The 20,548-nt window shown below is 50.9% G+C and overlaps 2 protein-coding genes across 3 annotated transcripts; both read left to right on the plus strand.

Annotated features, from left to right (window-relative positions):
- Positions 1 to 1,844: 1,844 nt before the first annotated feature.
- Positions 1,845 to 9,435, plus strand: FOXC2 (forkhead box C2). 2 transcript variants are annotated; one of them, XM_074550798.1, is made up of 2 exons: positions 1,845 to 3,764; positions 8,797 to 9,435. In XM_074550798.1, exons 1-2 carry the CDS (start codon positions 2,373 to 2,375, stop codon positions 9,433 to 9,435), a joined length of 2,031 nt encoding a protein of 676 aa, XP_074406899.1. In that variant the 5' UTR covers positions 1,845 to 2,372. The 2 variants fall into 2 exon arrangements, with proteins under 2 accessions (XP_074406899.1, XP_026652744.2); XM_026796943.2 differs by lacking the exon at positions 8,797 to 9,435 and having other exon boundaries at positions 1,845 to 4,116.
- A 486-nt stretch (positions 9,436 to 9,921) lies between these two features.
- FOXL1 (forkhead box L1) lies at positions 9,922 to 12,864 on the plus strand. The gene is made up of 2 exons (XM_005493029.4): positions 9,922 to 10,058; positions 10,874 to 12,864. Exon 2 carries the CDS (start codon positions 11,006 to 11,008, stop codon positions 11,849 to 11,851), a length of 846 nt encoding a protein of 281 aa, XP_005493086.1. The 5' UTR covers positions 9,922 to 10,058; positions 10,874 to 11,005; the 3' UTR covers positions 11,852 to 12,864.
- The last annotated feature ends 7,684 nt before the right edge of the window (positions 12,865 to 20,548 follow it).

Raw genomic sequence — 20,548 nt, forward strand, 5'->3', positions numbered from 1 at the left:
GCAAAGAACTTTTGCTGCTTCTGGGGGTTCTGTAGAAATTCAGCTCAGTACAGTTTTCAGCCGAGGGGAGGTAAGATTCCATCGAGGATATTTCTCCAGGCTTCTAGGAAGGGACAGCACTGCGACACCACAGGGGCGGCTTTGCTCAAGCTCTCTTTTATAAAATCCCAGCATTTTATAAACTTTTATCGTTAAAGAAATCCCATTTGCTTGTGTACAATGAGACGCAGCCCGAGTTGTTACGAGAAATGTGATTTATTTGAAAACCGAACATAAAAGTGTGAAGTCGTTCTCAAATTATTCCTGAAAAAAAAATAAAAGTTTTCTCTTATGGTCATACATTTACATTAAAAGTATCAGCTTATCTCGCTGAATCCATTATTTGTTTTCCCAAACAAAATATCCCCGCACATTTTCTCGGTGGATGAAACCCTCCCCGAACATTCAAAATTATTTCCGTCAGAACTAAATAACAATTTTGAAACACCCGAAGAACCTCCCCAATCAATTTTTCCATCGCAGATCATTTTTAACCATCTCTCCTTGTAGAGGATCTGCCTCATAATTTAATTTTTTCCCTCCCTTTAGTTATCGCATAAAATCGTTTCCTTTCTTATTAAGAAAATCTCCGGTAATTAAGAGCCCCGCCGGGTTCCCACGAGCGGGAAAGGGACCCTCGGTGCCAGCAGCCGCCCAAAATCCCAGCCCGACTTTGGGGGCAAAAAATATCTTTGTTTAAAGCCTTACGAAACCGCACAAATTGCAAGGAGGGCAAGGCAAAATTACAGTGTAAGAAACCCAAAAATCACCGCTCGGGAATCAGAGCGGCAGCAGCCAGGCTCGGGGAGGCGGCGGGAAGGAGCCCGAGAGAAGTGACAGCAAATTAATTCCGACCTTATCTCGCTCTTTTCGAACTCAAATCGATTTTGCAGCGCTATTTTTGATTATAGATATATTCTGATTTTTATATTTTTTTCCCTGCGGAGCGGGGAAATCGCTGGTTTCCCACCTCGGTTCCTTCGCCCGCAGATCCACGCTTCTCCCGGGTGGAACAGAACAATTCGCAGCAGTTTCCCCCAACACTTGAGTTTACACTTGGTCACCATGCGTCCCTAATTGTCCCGCTCTGATTGCCTCTAATGAACTCATTAGGGACAAGGCACAGGGGCGGATTTCACAGCCACGAGAAAATCCACCTCAATGCCCGGAACGAAAATAAAATACAGACACTTAAATGCGCTCGCTGCTTTTTGTCGGGTTTGTTGGGTTTTTCCTGTAATAATAAAATATCCCCAAACTCCCCCAAAGCGGCAGAGCCCGCTGAACCCGCAACATTCAAAGCGCTCTGAACCCGCAACGACGGCACCACCGGGGCCGAGCCGCGATGTCCCCGCTGCGGTGCGAGAACCCAGCGGCTTCTCCGGATAAATGCCATAGAAATACATGTAAAACCGTGACCGCACGGCCCGCCGGCCGCCGGGACATGGGGACACGGGGACACCGCGACACCGCCATCAACCTGCCCGCACTCAGCGCTGACAAACCCCGCCGTTAGCACGGGGCAAGCAGCGGGAAGCGGGAAGCGGGCATCGGGACGCGGGCAGCGGGCACATCCCCGGCCCGGCTCGGGGCTGTTTTTGGAGCAGAACCGGCGAACCCCGCACGGAGGGCCCGGGGGTGCCGCGGGTGCCGGAGCGGGGCCCGGCCCGGCAGCGCCGCCGCGTCCCGCGCTCCCATTGGCTGCGGCCGCGGGGCCGCGCGCTGTCATTGGCTGGCGGAGGCGCCGGGGGGCGGGGCCGGCGGGCAGTAAAAGCGCGGCGGCGGCGCGGGGCGGTTTTGAAGCTGCGCAGCGCGGCCGGGAGGGAGCTCGGCGGCGGCTCCCGCACCCCTCCGGGGGCTCCGCAACGCTCCGGGCCGCTCTTGTGACAACGACTGGGCTTTCCGCAAGGCTGCTTTTTCGGCTTTTTCTTTCTACGTTTTTTCCCCAAATTTTAATTTTTTTTTATACTTTTGTTTTGTTTGTGCTTTTTTTTTTTTTTTTTTTAAAAATTCCCTTTTCCTGCGAGAACAGACCCCCCACCACCAGCCCAGCTCCCCAGCGGGCCGTAGGCGTGTGTAGCAGAATCACAGTCATACAGAGGGAGGGAGAGGCCGCCAGAGACCACCCTGCCCCCGGCGACCCGGAGGATGCCGCTGCGGTGCCGCTGCTAGAGGACACGCTGGGATTGAGCTCGGCTCCGAGACTCTCTCTCTCTTTCTCTCCCGCTCTCTCCCTCTCTCCCTTCTCCGCGGAGGGGTCCCGGACGGGGGTGAGGCCTTTCCACCGTCCTCCTCTTCCTCCTGTCCTCGGCGGCCGCGGGCAGCCCCTCTCCATGATGCAGGCTCGCTACTCCGTCTCGGACCCCAACGCTTTGGGAGTGGTGCCGTATTTAAGCGAGCAGAATTACTACCGGGCTGCCGGGACTTACGGCGGCATGGGCAACCCCATGAGCGTCTATTCGGGCCACGCCGAGCAGTACGCGGCGGGCATGGGGCGCTCCTACGGCCCCTACCACCCGCACCAACCCACCGCCCCCAAGGACCTGGTGAAGCCACCTTACAGCTACATCGCCCTCATCACCATGGCCATCCAGAACGCCCCCGACAAGAAGATCACGCTCAATGGGATTTACCAGTTCATCATGGACCGCTTCCCTTTCTACCGAGAGAACAAGCAGGGCTGGCAGAACAGCATCCGCCACAACCTCTCGCTCAACGAGTGCTTCGTCAAGGTGCCCCGCGACGACAAGAAACCGGGCAAGGGCAGCTACTGGACCCTGGACCCCGATTCCTACAACATGTTCGAGAACGGCAGCTTCCTGCGCCGCCGGAGACGCTTCAAGAAGAAGGACGTGTCCAAGGAGAAGGAGGAGGCCCGGGAGCGGCTGCTGAAGGAGCAGCCCAAGCCCCCCGGGCTGCCCGGCGCCGACCTCCCCAAGGAAGCCTCTTCCTCCTCTTCCTCTTCCTCCGCCTCGGCGCCGGCCTCCGAGAAGAAAGTGGTGATCAAGAGCGAGACGGCTTCTCCCGAGCTGCCCGTGATCACCAAGGTGGAGACGCTGAGCCCGGCGAGCGGCGGGGCCGTGCGGGACAGCCCCCGCAGCGCCGCCTCGCCGCCCGCCGCCGCCGCCTCTCCGGACGCGGCGCTGCCCGAGCATCACCCTGCGGGCAACGGGCTGCCGGGCTTCAGCGTGGAGAGCATCATGACCCTGCGGACTTCCCCCGCGGCCGAGCTGAGCCCGGTGAGTGCCGCCTCGGGCCGCACGGGCGGCGGGCTGGCGCTGGGGTACCCCGCGGGGCAGCCGTCGGGCTACGGCGCGGCTTGCGGCCAGGCGCTGGACACTAGTGGGAGCTACCACTGCAGCATGCGGGCCATGAGCCTCTACAGCGGCGACAGAACCGCGCACATGTGCGCCCCGCTGGAGGACGGCATGGCCGAGCATCCTCCGTCACCGCTGGGCACGCTGAGCCTGCCCGCGGGGCAGGACGGAGCGCTGGGCACCGCGCATCCCCACGGAGGAGGAGGAGGAGGAGGAGGAAGCGGAGGGGCGGCGGCTGCAGCAGCGGGGGGACAACCTGCGGCTTCTTGGTACCTGAACCACGGCGCTGAGCTGAGCCACCTGCCCGGGCACACGTTCGGCTCTCAGCAGCAGACTTTTCCCAACGTGCGGGAAATGTTCACGTCGCACCGGCTGGGCATGGAGAGCGCGGCGCTGAGCGAGCACCAGGTGAGCAGCAACTCCGCCTGTCAGATCCCCTACAGATCCGCGCCCTCCCTATACCGCCACGCCGCCCCCTACTCCTACGACTGCACTAAGTACTGAGTAGCCGCCAGTAACCCCCGCTAAGACCCATTTGAAAAAAAAAAAAATATTAATAATAATTATTTTTTAAAAATCGGGAGAAATAAACCCACGGCAACAAAAATAAATCTGACACAGCTTCCCCGTGGACTTTGCGGCCACAGAGTTTGAAGATCCCAAAAAGCCTTCCTTAAATTCCGGACAAGTAGATTTTACTTGAAAAAAAAAAAAAAGGGGGATCTCTCATTTAAAAAAGAAAAAAAAAAGAAAATAAAAAGCTTTTTAAAATTATATATATGTTTATCTAAAAGTGGCAAATTTTATATGCTAAAGTATAGGGGGTCTCAGAAAAATAAGTTATGGACCAATATCGCAACGACCATTTATACGTTTTAAAAGGAAAAAAAAAAGTTTATAAATATATATATAAATATATGTCCTGGGTATTTTTGAGTTCTCTGTTGTGCTGTAAAAAATATGTGGATTTCTAATCAGGCTGATTTTCAGAGCCATTAATATAATATTTAAAGTTGAGTTCACTGGATTATTTTTTTCTCGCCCAACGGTTCCTAACTTCCAAATTCATGACAAGTGATTTCTTTTTCTTCTGTGTACAATTATGCAATAGATTTTCTTTCGTTTTAGAGCTGTTCTTTTCTCAAGACGAGGAAATAATTTATTTTTTGCTGGTGGATTTTTTTTTTTAAGGAAAAAAAAAATAGACAAAGTATCTGATACTTTTTTATTATTATTTACGACGTGTGATGTTTTGTATAATAGATTTCACCTTTACCATTCCTAAGGACTTATTTGCTTTAACCTGCTTCAAAGTTCGTTTGTCTTATGTGGTCCTAATTGTTGTACTTACCTTAAAATAAATCCATGCTGGTTTTTTCTGCTCCAAGTCTGCCGCTTCTCTGTGTATAAACTGGGGATTTTTTAACAGGTTTTTTTTATTTTTCCTTCCTTCACGCAGAAAACGTGGCAGTGGTTGTTTTTAAAAGAAAAATGATTTTCCTGGAGGTTTCTTTCTTGGAGACGAGGTTGAATTCACGTGAAGAGCTGGAATTGTACAACTGGGGAGGGTGGGGAAGGAAAAACAGCGGGGCTCAATCCCAAATCCCTGCCAGGGTGAAATTTCGGGATTTTTCCCAGGCCTGCCATGGGGAAAACAGGAAAAGAGGAGGCGAAGGGAGGGGAATTTCTGCTCCTCTCGCCCCCTCCTTGCACGCCCGGAGCCGTCTCTTCCCAGGGCAGAAAACACCCACCCACCCCTAAAAAAAAAAATCCATTTCATTTATTTATTTATTTGGTTTTCTTGAAAGGAATCCCGAGTGCCTGGGAGTGAGAGCGATCATTTCAACCCGGCCTCGCCGCGGAGTCTTAGAAAGGTGGAAAGTTCACTCGGGAATCGTTTCGGGTTTGAAATCCTCTCTTGGTGGAAGAATTGGCTGTTTTTAACTTTTTATTTTCATTTATTGATGCTCAGGTTCGCAAGGCCGGGCTCTGTCAGATATTCTGGCTTTTTCCAAATCATCTTTTAACCTGTTCAAGGTTTTTAATCCAGGGCAAAGCGCCGGATTTAGCAATCCCGAGAGCCTGGGAATGCCGGCAAAGCCTAAAGCCGAGTTTAGGAGATCTTTGGAACTTTTCAAGCCCAGATTTCTGGAGCCAGGCTCCTTTCCCAGCTATACAATCACATCCATGCAGCAAAAAATCCCACCCGTGCCCCATCCCACCTCCCGCAGCCCCCCAGTGCCCCTCAAATCCTTTATTTTTGTGTTATACCCACGTCAGGCTGTTAAAATCGATGATCTAAATTGGTTTTGACCGGTTAAATTGCGCCTGCGCTTGAAAGCTGGCAAAAAGCAGCGAAAGTCTCGATTTAAATGAGAAAAAAATGTCTGAACCTCAGTTGATCTGTGTTTTAAGGAACATTCTTGTAAAAAAACCTCCCCGCCGTTTTTCCTGGCTGTCGGAGGGAGTTTTTTATCTAATTTTATATTTTTCTTCTTTTTTTTGTTTTTAATGAAATAAAAGTCAAAGTGCTTTCTTAATAAGAGAAAATACAGAGTGTAAAGGATTAAAAAAATAGGAGAATAAAGGGGAAAAATGATGAAAAGAAAATAAATAGGAGAAAAAGGGGGGGAAATACGAATTGGGAAATAATTCTTCCACAACCCAGACCATCTTCCCGTGGGATTTTTTTCCTGCGTGGGTCCCGGGGTGGCTGTGGGGGGGATGGCTGAGGTCAGGTGCCTGCTGTGGCTTTTCCCACCCGCGTGGAGCAATCCTGGGGTCGCTCCCACACCTTCCCTGGGAAGACGGGAATTTGGGGACCCTTTTCCTCAGGCAGGGATGGGATCTGGGACACCCCCAGGGCTCTGCAAGCTCCCCCCGCGCTGCTGCTGGACAGTTCCTGGCATCCCCTTTTCCCCCAAAATTCCTTTTTTTGGTGGTTTTTTCCCCACTTCGTCCTGCAGGATGCTCCAGCACGGGATCTGCGCCACTCCTGTCCCCTCTGGAGAGTTCCTGCGGGGCTGCGAGCATCGTCCCCTTGCTGTGTCCCCTTCTGTCCCTGGGCCCCGTCCCCTGTCACCCCAAACACCCCACGGCGAGTGCTTTGGGGTGGGCTGGTGTCTCATGAGAGCTTTTTGGGGCGGGTTGGCGTTTCTGGAAAGCCTTTTGGGGTGGGCTGGTGTCACAGAAGAGCCCTTTGGGGTGGGCTCATGTCTCAGGAGAGCCCTTTGGGGTGCGATTGTGTCTCATGAGAGCCTTTTGGGGTGGGCTGGTGTTTCTGGAGAGCCCTTTTGGGGTGGGCTGGTGTCGCAGAGGAGCCCTTTGGGGTGGGCTGGTGCCGCAGTGGGGCGGGCTCGTTTCACAGGAGAGACTTTTAGGGTGGGCTGGTGTCCCATGAGAGCTTTTTGGGGCGGGCTGGTGTCACAGGAGAAGCGAGAGGCTCCTTTGCTGGCTGTTTAAAAGCTGCGATAGGGATCTCGGTACCGCGATCAGAATCTGTCACAACAGGTGACTCCAGCCTGGCCGGAGCAGAGGGGAAGGAAGGAAGAAGTGAAGGAAGGAGGAAGGCCCAGGGTGACTTTTGAAGGCTGCCATGACCAGATTTGTATTTCAGCCCCTGAAGGAGCAGCACAAACCCCCATAGCCCCTCTCCCACAGCTCAGGGGAGCAGGCTCAGCCCCGGGACTGGCTGATGCTGCGTGGGGCTCAGGGAACAGGATGAGGATGGTGGATTCGTCTCCTAATTTTTTTTATTGTATTGCCATCCACCACCGGGTTTGCAAACCTGTCCCAAACCCCAGCCAGTTTCGGTCCTGGGGAGCCGAGCCAGTGGTTTTCCATCTCTCCCCACAGCCCGGCCAAGGCAGCGTTTCCCTGGTGGAACAAACACATTCCCCCCAGGAATGCCCTGCACAGCCCAGCAGAGCTGTCCTGTCCCTCCCAAGCACTCCCACCTTCCCTGGAGCTCGGGAGAGCGGTTTTTGGGGAAGGCCACCAGCTCCTCTGTCATTTCCAAAGGGACTTGGCAGAAAATCCATAGCGGGCACTGGAAGGCTGGGAGAGAAGGAAACACATCCCTGATCCCGGGACACACCGAGAGACCGGGTTCTGTGCTGGGCCAGGGCCGAGGGGCGGGCAGTGCCCACCGGGAGGGCATTGCTGGGGAGCCCGGCCGGGATGGGGCAGGAATGGGGAACTCAAATTCACATTGCTGAGGAGCCCGGCCGGGATGGGGCAGGAATGGGGAACTCAAATTCAGATTCCTGAGGAGCCCGGCTGGGATGAGGCAAGAATGGGGAAGTCAAATTCACATCCCGCTCCTCTCCAGGCCGGGATACAGCGGGAATGGGGAGCTCTAGTTCACACTCCTGAGGTGCCCGGTCGGGATGGAGAGGGAATGGGGAGCTCTGGTTCACATTCCCGCTCCCCTCCAGGCCGGGATGCGGCAGGAATGGGGAGCTCAAATTCACATTCCTGCTCTACCCCAGGCCGGGATGGAGCAGGAGAGGGGAGCACTGTTTTCTGCCCTGTTCCCCACATCCTGGGATACAGCGGGAATGGGGAGCTCTGCTTCACATCCCGGTCTACCCCAGGCCGGCATGCAGCAGGAGAAGGGAGCTCAAATTCACATTCCCTCTCTCCCCCAGGCCGGGATGCAGCAGGAATGGGGAACACTTTTTTTTTTGCCCTGCTCCCCAAATCCTGGGGTACAGCAGGAATGGGGAGCTCTGATTTATCCCCCCATTTCCCCTGGGCAGGACTAAGGCGGGAGTGGGAATCACTGATTTACAGCCCTTCTTGCTCCCAAAATCGTGATGCAGAAGGAGTGGGGAGCTCTGATTTTTGGGTTCCTCCTCCCATTTCCCGGCATGGTTTAGGAATGGGGGATCACTGATTTGCACCCTTTCTTCCCCATTTCCCAGCATAGATCAGGAATGGGGAGTTCTGATTCACAGCCTTCTTCTTTCCCCCAAGATTGGGATGCAGGATTAGGAATCCCTGATTTCCACCCCTTTTCCCCTGTTTCCCGGGATGCAGCAGGAATGGGGAGCTCTAATTCACACCCTTCTTCCCCTCGAGACTGGGAATCCCTGATTTCCACCCCCGCTCCCCCAATCCTTGGGTGCAGCAGGATTGGGAATCCCTGATTTCCACGCTTTCTTCCCGCGTTTCCCGGGATGCAGCAGGAACGGGGAGAGCTCATTCGTGCCCTGCTCCTGCCGGGGGCTCCGGGCGGGACCGCTCCTCGCTGCTGCTTTAAAAGGGGCTCGTCAGCTGGAGAGAGGAGGGGAAACCCATCCAGGAGCGCCTCCATCGCCGCGTTGTTTATTATTTTTTTGGTTTTTGGTTTGGTTTTTTTGGTGGGTTTTTTTTTTTTTTTTTTTTTTTGTGTGTGTGTGTTGGTTTTTTTTTTTCTTTTATTTTTTTTTCAATTTAGGAAAAGAGCGACGGAACCAACAGCATCGAGAACCCCCCTCTGTCTTTTTTCCCCGGCCATCGGAGCCTCTCGGATGCCGATCCCGTTCGGAGCTCCAGCGATGCCGCCGGCAGGGAAGGGATAGCAGGGATAACACTGCAGCACACACGAGCTGGGAAAAAGGAACGGAGAGAAAAGCCGCATCCCCGCCTCCAAGGATTTCCCACCGCCGAGAGGGGAAAACAAGGGAGGAAGCGAGAATTTGGCTGGGGGAGGGAGCTCGGGGAGAGAGAGAGAGAGAGGGAGCCCCGGGACTGTCTCCGGCCGTACGCGCGAGTATTGATTGTTCTGCTAATCCGTGCCTGGAGTGTCTCAAGGAGCGGGGGACTCCCCGAGGTGGGAGAGGAGGAGGAGGGTGAGGGGGGAAGACCCTCGGTGGCTGCTCTGAGGATGCTCCGGGCGGCTCCGTTCCATCCCTCCCCGGTGAGGATGCTCCAGGGGCGGGGAGGCAGCTCGGGGGTGGGTGCTGCTCCTCAAATCCCTCCTTTCGCCTCTCTCTTTATTTATTTGGGGCTTTATTGCGCTTTTGCACGGCGGGCGGGTGCTGCAGCTCCCGAGGGTGCGGGAGGGATGCGGAATCACGGGCGAGGGCGGTGTTAGAGGGGTGAATTCCCCTCCCACGCGTGGGCTCAGCCAGTGAGAGGGGAGACCCCCACACCCCCGCCCCAGAAGGCGCTCCCCGCTCACCCCGGCTGCGTTTCCCAGGCTCTCCTGGCGATTTGCAGCTTTCAGGACCCATCCGGAGCTCCACGGCATCGGGCTGGGTTTTTACAAAATTAAAAATTAAGATTAAAAATCCTTCTGACAGGGGAGCGACACTGGGTCAGAAACACCATGGGTGAAGGGGAACTTGCAGGGAAATGCGGGGATGGCATGGCCAGGGCAGGGTGGTGCCGGGGGACAGCCGGAGCTCGGCTTTTACCTCCTCCTCCTCTGCCAGGTAAAAATCCCGTGGGAACTGCTGTGCTGTTGGGATGTTTCTCTTTGAAGGAGAAAAGGATCCCTCTCAAGCCTCAAGATGCTTCACAGGACAGGTCTAAACCCGCGGGGGGATTGGGGACACACAGGCGACACCTCCAACTGCATCGGAATCCCTCGGGGCCTCGCATTAAAGCTGTTACGTCAGTAAATTATATAAAAAAAATAGTAAAAAATCCGACAACAGAAAACACAGCCCCAAACCTGGACGTTTATACAGAAAAAGAGCATCACAAATTCCTAATGTAAGCACCGGCCAGCTGTGTGCACTTGTAAAGTTGTTATAATCCCCCTCCTTGTTATAAACAGGAAAGTACATAATATAAAGCAACAGGCCCGCATTCACAAATACTGACCCTCCTCCCCGGGCCTGCCAAATTCCCCTTTTTGCTGCAGTCTGGGCTGCGAGGGGGCTGCGCCGGGGTCCCCTTCGCCCTCCCGGGGGTCTCCTCGGGGTGGAAACCCGGATCGGGAGGTGCCAAGGACCCCTCCACACCTGATCCCCCTTCCCTTTTCCTTCCTCATCGCAGCTCTGCCTCCTCTCCTCATCCACCTCTTTCTCTTCCTTTCTTCAATTTTTAATTATTTTTTTTTTATATTTTTGTGCTGTTGAATGCCGCAGTTTGGCTGCGGGGATCCCCGCCCGCTGCTCCCCAGCTCCAGCAGTGAACATCCTGCTCTGCTGTGTGTGCTTACAGCGTCAAAGGGTGGACGTGATATTTCAAACATCAGATCAGTGCGTTTATATATTGGGTGCCCGGAAATTTTTCCAAATAAACACAGCTTGATTCGACTTGGGTGGGCAGACTTATCAACAGACTAATTCTATAAACAAATGAAGGAATAACCCGGAGACCATTGGCTGGTACCAGCGAGACACGTGGAGAGAGCTCGGAGTTTTGTAGCAATGAAATTTTAATTAATGTGGGTGGGCTGAGAACACAAACGACTGTTTATCAGAGACAATTTATTTTCCAGCGCTAAGTCAACATATAATAGCAAACTTACAACAATTATTTAACTTTTTTTTTTCCTCCCCCCCTTTTTTTTTTTTTTTAAGAGCTATGAAGCAGGGACAGAGGCAGAGCGAGCTCCTTCAGGCAGGGCTGGGAGCTGAGCTCGCACAAACAGCTCCCCGGTGGACTCACGATCCTGCTTTGCTCGGCTCCGAGGGGGAAGGCGCGGAGCTGCGATGAGCCACATCTACAGCAGCCACCTGTCCCCCCTGGGCAGCCCGTCCATGGTTTACCTGCCCGCCGCTCTCGGCTTCACCCCCGGCGGGGCCATGTCCCGGCAGGACCCCCCTCAGAAACCCCCCTACAGCTACATCGCCCTCATCGCCATGGCCATCAAAGAGGCTCCGGAGCAGAAGGTGACCCTGAGCGGCATCTACCAGTTCATCATGGACCGCTTCCCCTTCTACCACGACAACAAGCAGGGCTGGCAGAACAGCATCCGCCACAACCTCTCTCTCAACGATTGCTTCGTCAAGGTGCCCCGCGAGAAGGGCCGGCCCGGCAAGGGCAGCTACTGGACCCTGGACCCGCGCTGCCTGGATATGTTCGAGAACGGCAACTACCGCCGCAGGAAGAGGAAGCCCAAAGCCGCGAACCCTCCGGACGCCAAGGGCACCGAGCAGCCGGCGCCGCCCGCCCGCCCCGTCGAGCCCAAGCGGGCCAAGGGGGACGCGGCGGTGCCGCGGCCGGCTGAGGGGACAGCGCCTTGTCCCCAGCCCCCGGTGCCCCCCGCTGCCGTCCCGCCGCACAAGAGCGTTCCCCGGGGCCGCAGCTTCAGCATCGAGAGCATCCTGGCTCAGGGGCTGCGGCCGCCGCCGCCCGGGGCAGCGGCGCCCAAGGCGGCCCGGGCCAGCCCCGGCTGCCGCGGCGGATCGCTGGTGGCCGGCGGCGCCTTCGGGCCGGCCCTCAACGCTTCGCTCATGCTCGACTCCCAGGTGCACGGGAGGCTTTACCACATCGGCATCCCCTTCCTCTCCTGCTTCCCGCTGCCCTTCTCCGAGGCCGTGTTTAATTTCCAGTAGTTCCCCCCCCCTCCCCTACAATTAACGCGCCCCCGGTGCCGAGCGCTGCTGCGGGGGGCGCGCTGGGAGGGAGAGATCGGACTCAGACCTCACCACGCGGGTAAAGACCTAAAAAATCCCCCCCCAAAAGCGACGTTTTAGAGGTGACTCAGGATTTGAGGGCATTTTCAAGGCGCGTTTTGCTGCGGATTCTCTTCTGCCCCTGCCAGAGCGACTTTGGAAGGTAAAAAGCGGCTTTGTGCTCCCGTGGGCGGTGGAGGCAGCACCACGCTGGCCCCAAGCCCCGAGGGCTTTGCTCTGCACCTTTACTCTTTGCATCCCTCAGGTTCCTCAGAGCAGGCTTCCCCCGAGCCCTTCAGGTCTCTGTTTTCTTTTATTTTTCCTTTGAAAGCCAAGCCCCATGCCGGGGGGAGGAGGCTGAGTTTTGTTTTGCCATCATTTTGTTTTGCCATAATTTTGTCTTGCCATCCGTACCCACAGGTATTAATAATGCCCGTAATTTTGCCATCAATACCCACAGGCACATGATAATTCCTGATATTCCCCACTGGCCCAGTTCTCCCCAGTGGGTAACTGGAGCTGAACTCATGGCAGACCAAGCAATCCAGGCTCACCCTGAATATTCCTGCTTGCTTTGACCCAGCATGGCGTGGAACTGGTTTCCTGCTCAGCACTGATGCTTTGGAGTATTCCCACAGAGTTTCTGCTCATGGATGTGGCCAAAAAAACGGGGATGGATGTGCAAACACGAAAATTTGTCTTTTTCCAACTCTTACTGGGATTGGTTTCTTCTGACCAATTAAGACTGAGGCAGGGTTGTGGAGGCCAGGAGAAAAAAAGATAAAAAGAGACATCAGCAATGTTTCTAAAGATTTTTGTAAAGAAAGAAGAATCCTGACACACTGCAAGAAATAAGGAATATTTTGTATTTTTGTTTGCCGTAAATAGAGGCTTTTTGTATATTCGTGGATAAATGCCCTTTTCGGGAAAAATTATATTCTCAATTTTCATTATGAAACTAAACCTATATCCAATAAAGGTATTTTTGTTCAGGATTGTGGCTGGTGTGATGTGAAACACCCCTTGGTTTGTGCTGGAGGATGGAGGAGTGGGGCCTGCTGCTGATATAATGGGCCACAAAAAGATGGGAGTACAAATAAGCTCCTGGGAAATTCCCTGTTCCTTGAAACGCATGAAATCTTTCCCCAAATGATTGTTCCTCCTTCTCTTCCCCTTCTTTCATCCCACCCTGTCTCAAAAGCAAAGCTTGCTCTTAAATGAGCACCTGGGTATTGGAAATGTGGGGTTTTCAGGTGAGTTTTAGTTCAGTTTTGCAGAGGAAGGCTGGCATCAATTCCTTGATGTTTGGACCAGGGTTGCTCATTCCAGCCCAAGGCAAAGAGTTCTTATGTGGGGAAGGACAGAAAATCTCCAAAAGGTGAGAATTGTTATTTAGCTTCCCCGTAAAAATGATGCTCATAGGCAGATCCCTGGATGGGCTGAGCTAGAGCTTCTCAATAAAAAAGACAATAAAAATATTTTTTATTTTTTAAAATCAGATTTGCAAGATATACTTTATTTTATTAGCTTCTTATTTCTGGCAGCTGCTGTTTGAATATTGAGTTGTTGAAAGTGCTGTCACTGAATTAGAAAATGAAGAAACACTTGCAGAAGGTTGTGAAGGTGTCACTGCTTGGTCTCCAGCATGATTCCCAGAGCTGAGAGGGTTCAATGTCCCTGTGTGCCACCCCTGGCCCTGCAGTGCCATTCCTGTGTGGCATTAGGGACAGGTGCCAGATACACAAGGGGTTCAGGAGGTTCCATTCCAGGCTGGCACTGACATCACCCACAGGAAAGGGGAGGAAAATGAGCCCAGCAGAGCCCTCAGGTCCTCCCTGCACCCCCTGTGTTCTGATTTGGGTTTAGGGTGGGAGGTTGATGTTCCCTCCCAGGAATTGTTTGATGGGTCTCCATCAAGCCCTTCCCCTGCATCCCTGGTGTCCCCACAGCCCAGCCCATGGAAAGGTTTCACCTCCCAAAATTGGATATTGACGCTCTCAGTCACCACTTTTAACCTGCAGTTCTTCTGTTCTTCTGTTTCCCTTTATCCTGACTTGGCCTGCCAGTTGTGACCCCCAGTTTTGTCACCTCTCAGCTCCTATTCCAGCCCCCAAAATACCTTTTTGGGTCTGCAAACAGGGCTTTTATTCCTTTCCTACTCACCCATGTGGGACCTCTCCCTGTCTGAGCCCTTTCTGCACAAGAGCAGTTTTTTAGTGGTGAAAAAAGTGAGTCTCAGTTTGATACACAATGTATATTTTTATCACAGACACTTTTTTTTGGAGACCCAGCTTTTTCTATGCAATGGGAATTTGTTTCTTTGTGAAGCTTTGCTTTGACATTTGATCTTATTTCTGTTTTGGTGGAGCGGAGTGGGACCAAGTGCAGCTGCAAGCTTTAAAAGCCACATTGAGCTTGATTTTGGTTTTGCTTGAGGGAGTGAAATTAGTAAACTTAACATGCTCTGCACAAAAGTGACACTAACTCCAATGAGCTCAGAACCCGGTGAGCAGTTCTGAGGGGCAATTTGGAATTAATTGGGATCAGGCCAGTGCTGTAACAGGGGATAAATACCAAGAAAAAGGGTCTTATTGCCAGCAGGCTGGATGAGTAACCACACACGGCTTCTGCACGTCATCTGTTTATAGAGAGGGGAGAAGTCATGGTACAATAAAAACATACAGTAAAAACATAAAATAAAAACACACAGTGAAGACAACAGCAGAGCAATGAGTGTGCAGTCAATTCACCAATTCCTGCCCTTTGCATGGGGCTGAGCATCCTTTAATCCTCTCCACATCCACGTGGATTTCGGTGCCGTGGAAAAATCGAGGACCTGAGGAGCTGCAAGGAATTGGTGCCAGTGGTTTCACACCTGCTTCACAAGCCAAAAAAACCAGCTGGCAAGCACAGAACTGCCACCCAGCATTTCACTCGTCCCTGCAATCTTCCTCCTCCTGGCTTTCCCAGCCTCTCAGGGCTGGCTATAAACACCAGTCTGGAATAGTGGGGAGAAGTGGAAGCAGCCTGGGATGCAGGATAAACAGCACACAGCCTGTGTGGGCGATGGAGATGCCTTCCCCTTCCTCTGCAGAGGAATGACCTCTCCCAACCCAGCAAGGTTTCTCCTCTCCCAGCTCTGCAGCCAATTTTAACTCCTAGGAGCAGGGAGATCACAGAGGAGTTGTTTGGTTCCCAGAGGGGCTTTCTCCGAACGTGAGTTTCCTATGAGGGGAACTGAAAATTGGGCATATTAAAATAATTCCGGAGTTTAATTCCTCATAAATGGGGCTTCCAGTCTTTAAATAGGCTCAGTGTGTGTTCTCCTAAAGTTGGTCTCAAAGCATTGATAAAATATAATCAAGTATTTAAGCATGAGCAGAAGCCACATTCAGGGTTTGTCACTCAAGGTGTGGCTATCCATGCCTGATTCCAAGGTTCCACAAATCTCAGGGACTTTGTAGCCTCTTCTCCTTCACACAATTTAAAAGTTAATTCTCTTTCTATTCCCTACCACAGAAAACACACAAAGGAGGGACCATCCCTTTCCACACCAAAACCCACTGGCTTCCTGCTGCCCCCTCCTAAGCCTGGTGTGAGGAGCAGCCAATTCCCAAAGCAAAAAAGGGAAGAAGGATCTGCTTCCTCACTTGATTCATAGCCCCACACACCCAGAGAAGAGATCTCCCAGGAGACTGCGTTCAGGATATTAAACAGATCACATATTTGATTTGAAGTGAAAGACCAAGAAGACAAGATCACAGAATGAGAGAAGTTACAGATGGAAAAGGTCTATGAGGTTATGCAATCCATCAGTCTGGACGTTGCATAATTGCTCCCCACAGTATATTTTTAGTGCTTTATCCAGACAAATCATTAAGTGCTTTAAAATGGGCCAGATTCCTCAAATGCAGTGCGTGCTAAGTCACAGCTGATTTCCCTGAGCCCCGCAGCTCCAGTGTCTAACAAGACACCAAGAGGAAGTTTTGTGTGGTCAGAGAGAACAGAACGGGCCCTTCCAGAAATAATCCAGGCTATCCCTCACAGGAATCTCTCCTAAATTGACTGAGTGAGACCTCTAAAATCTCATTTTCGGATTACAGTGAATAATACATTATTACTTATTCAGATGTTCTCTTAGGCCAAAGTCAAACATTGCTCGTGTTCATGCGAGCACCATTTGTTTTAAGCCAGCTTCAAAGCCGGCTCAGCAAAGCGTAAAGAATGTTTATTTAAAATATAGTTGCTAAATTTAGCATGAGCTCGGTTAGCCTAAATCTTAGGGACATTTTTAGAGAGCACATTGCGAATCAGGAATGCATGGAGAAATAAATAAACTTTCCCACATTTTTGGAAATGGAGGGAGAATTTGCAAGCTCTTTCTCGCACGGGCGATTTCCGTGGATTGGAGGACACAAATTTCCCACTGAACAGACAGTTGGAAATGCACAATGCTGATCATTTTCACTGCAGTTTGGTTTCAAATCATGCTCCCTGAAGGAGGAAACAAAAGCTGTCAGCTTTTTTTTAACAGAAATTACGCAGAGCACCAACATGTTTCAATATTTACCCAAGCTCTTTGCGAAGCACTGAGAAGCAAATGGAGCTGGCCTTGGGCACGAGCCAAATCTCAGGTTTGGATTAGGTCTTGTGACCTTTCCTAGGAATTCTGATCCTGGATTTTACACCCACCTCTTGCACATTGGTTCAAACATCCCCCAGCTGGATGCTGGGCTGGGTGAAATGCCTGCCGGCCTCTGGGTTGGATATTTAGACAGAAAATTTTTATTAAGAAATTTATGAAATTTTTTTCTGGTTTTTAGACAGAAAATTTTCACTTTCTGGTTTTTCAGACAAGAAATTTTCACTTTCCTAAGCTTCCACAGCTTAAAGAGGCACATTTTGGTCACCTTTGCCTCAAGTGACATTCTCTGAGAGATCTGAGCAAACCCGTGATGAGCAGACATGTGATAAGCAGTTAAATTCTCTTTTATCAGGTGACTTTTGAAGATCTCCCTCCATCCTTGCCATCCTTTGGTTGCTGTGAGTGGGGTGTTTCTGCTCCTGGAGTGGGAGGGTTCCAGCTGTGCCCATCATGGGGCTACAGGGCACAAGGGACGTGTCCAACTACCCCCATTGCATCTGGTGGGATTGGGATCATCTCCTCCCCAAGCACACAGGTGGAATAAGGGGGTGTGGAACAAAACACAGGGTTGATTTCTTCTCCTTCCAAAGTCAGAGCTCCACCACTTCCACTGGTTCCAGCAGCTTCCAGCACCTCCATCCTGTGCCTCAGCTTTCCATGGCAGTGCCAATCCCACCTGCAGACTCATCCTTCCCAGAGCTCTCCAGATGAGCCTTTACAAATCCATTGGCCCAACCCAGCAATTCCCAAATCCACAGTGAGCTGGATCCCCTAATCCTTCACTACCTATCTCCAATTGCTTACTGGGTTTCTGTTTTCCTTAGAAGAGCAATATGTAATAATAGTTGTTACAATAATTGTATTTCTGTTTTTACATCTGTAAAGATTAAGTTAAACAGTATGAAGCCCATTAAACTATTTCATGTCATGCTGCCATAAATTTCCTCCATTCCCATTGCTACTATTATTCCAGAGTAAACTCTGAGATCAAGCTGCTGCCACAGAGAGTTATTTATAGGAGCTCATTCATCAATAAAAACTTCAAAAGAAATCTGTTACTCTTCTATTGGGAAGCCAAAGAAAACTAACATAAAGACAACCCTGTTAAGAAACAAAGCTAAGGAGACCACAAGACATTTAGTTAAGAAAAATCCTGATTTCTAACAAATGCCATGCAAGGAGGGGAAGAAGAGGAAAAAAAAAGGAAAAGATTGTTGGCAGCATGAATACTTTTAAGTTGTTTTGCTCTCATTGGATGGTTAAAATAAACTGTTAGACAGTTGTATTTGGCCTGGCTCAGCCCCCTCATTAGGCTCCATGTGATGGATTTGGGATCTCACAGTGTGTAAGGAGCTCTTCATCCCCTGCAGAAGCTGGTGCTGTCCTGCCACGTGTCCCAGCTGCTGCTGCACCCATCCCTCAGCACAGCAGAAACCCAGCCAGGAGTGAGGACTGGGCACCAGAAAGCATCCACCTCCCTAAAGGTAATCAGATAAAATAGGAAAAGTTGGCTTTTGTCATCTCCACTTTCTCTCACTTCTTGTTGTGCCTTTCTCTGTACTCCTGAGCTGTGCAGGGTTGGATTGGGTGGTCATGGTAGTCCTGCAGAAAATTAAATGGAGGACAGCTCCCTTCCCTGTTCCACCTGAAAACAACCTGAGAATAGGCCAAGGGAGGGGATTCCGCTCCTCTGCTCTGCTCTTGTGAGACCCCACCTTCATCTCGCTCTGGTGCCCCCAATACAAGAATGTGAAGCTGTTGGGAAAAGTCCAGGTGAGGCCACAAAGTTGATAAAGGGACTAAAGCACCTCCCCTGTGCAGACAGGCTGAGAAAGATGGGACTGCTCAGCTTGGAGAAGAGAAAATTGTGTGGAGATCTCACAGCACTTCCCAGTATCTGCAAAGGCTATGAGGAAGCTGGAGTGGGATCCTTCATCAGGAGCTGGAGTGACAGGACAAGGGGGAATGGCTTTACAATGGAAAAGAACAGGCTTGCATTGCATACTAAGGAGAAATTCTTCTTTGTGAGGCCCTGGCACAGGTGGCTGCCCCTGGATCCCTGGAAGTGCCCAAGGCCAGGCTGGATGGGGCTTGGAGCCATTTGGGACAGTGGAAGGTGTCCCTGCCCATGGCAGGGGGCGAATGAGATGATTTTTAAGGTGCCTTCTAACCCCAATCATTCCATGATGCTGTGATCTCTCTCCTTTTGGCCCCTGTCTCATTACCAGCTCCACAGGAGTGAGACCCCCTGAAGGAGCATGCACTGAGGATCAGCCACACCAAGACCCTCAAACTGTGTTTTTGGAGCTCAACAGGAGCACTCCCTCATTTCCATGACAGGATCTGAGTCCTGAGGAGAGTATGGACCCACAGCTCCTGGCAGGACCTGGTGACGATTATGAACATTTCACAATCACATCCCCAGACCTCAGAGGTGAGGGTTCTGGTTCCCAGGGATCTCTTTCCATCCTTACTCACACAAAGCTGGGCAGGGCGCTTTGTGAAGATTCACCTCCATCAACACTCATCACACAACAGCTCTGTTCCTGCTCTGAGCTGGCCATCAAAATTATCTCCAGAACCTGCCAGGACACAAAACCAGAGGGCTGGAACTCCCAATCACAGAGGCTCAAGCTTTAGGGAAATCACCCTTTGGTTATATGTGGAGGAGCTGGATAAAATAAATCTGTGGTTTAGGGAATTAGGGGAAGTGGAATTTCACTTGCAGCAAATGCAACCTTTGCCTAAGCTATCCTCTCTACACTCGCCCAAAATTATTTATTTTCCTTACAACCTGTTCTTGGCACTGCAGGTGAGGCATCCCTGGTTTCCTTGTGCTGAGGATTCACAGCAAGAACTCCCAAATCCCAGTGATGTGACTTAAAAGCAGCCCCAGCACTTCCTCCCAAAACTGAGGTAAAAGGTAAAGAAATCTGTCAAAACTCCTCAAATTAGGGGCTGAATAAACCTCTTTGCCCACGACATCTGAAAGAATTACCCTCAATTTTACCCATCTTTGCTTTGCTCCAAATTGAGGCTCATGTAGCCAGTTTGAAACTGATGTAATTATGGTTGTTCAAAAAGAGTGGCAGAGCCAAGTCAGTCACAGTGACTCAACCATGCCAAGAGAAAAGTTTTTATACATTGCTACAGCTAAGATTTGGAACTGCTCTAAACACTAAACACAAAGATTATTAATAAACATGCAACATCTCTCTGTACAAACCAGATTTATTCCCATCGAACTGTATTTACTGTTAAATAGAATTGGTTTGTTATGAAAAGGGCAAAGAGAAGCCCTCAGTTGTTGTGTCTGGTTTCAGATTAGACACTACATAATTTCTGAGTAACAATAACAGCAATTGTGACCCACTTCTCATGGAGTATTTTTCACTGATTTCTCCTAAAGTGCTTTGCAGGGAAGGTCAGTAGAAAGACCCATTGTAAACACAGGGAAATCTCCTGATTATTTGTTTTGGATGGTTAGAGAGGAAATTGCATATGCTTTCATGGAAAAAAATTCCTCTATTATTATCCTCTGTCCTAAAAAGGTGATGGTGGGGGAAAGCCTGGTGACTCTGATCTAAATTATCCTAAAGCAAATTTCTGGCAAACCAAATGAAGCCAGACAACTCTGGATTTAATGAGAGTAAATAGTAGCAGACCAAGTTAAAGCTTGAACCAGGGCACCCAGCTGCTGCTCTGCACAGCTTTGCTGTCTGTCTTGAAGCCTTTGATTGCCCAGTTTTATTTTCTTAGCTAATTTCAGAGATATTTTACTTTGCTTGAGCATCAACAGGTCAGCTGCTGGCAAAAGCAAGTGGCAAAAAGCTGTAGGCATAGTTTATAGACAATTAGGAGAAGAATTGTGTTTAGAGTGTGAAATGCAATCACCTAGCCAAACTTGCCTGATAAGCCTTGAGGCTGAGCAGAGCCAGCCCTAGAGCAGACTGAGATGTGATTCAGCCCTTTGAAGTCTCCTGATCTAATTC

The sequence above is a fragment of the Zonotrichia albicollis genome, chromosome 13 (assembly GCF_047830755.1).
Source record: "Zonotrichia albicollis isolate bZonAlb1 chromosome 13, bZonAlb1.hap1, whole genome shotgun sequence".
Classification (NCBI taxonomy): domain Eukaryota; kingdom Metazoa; phylum Chordata; class Aves; order Passeriformes; family Passerellidae; genus Zonotrichia; species Zonotrichia albicollis.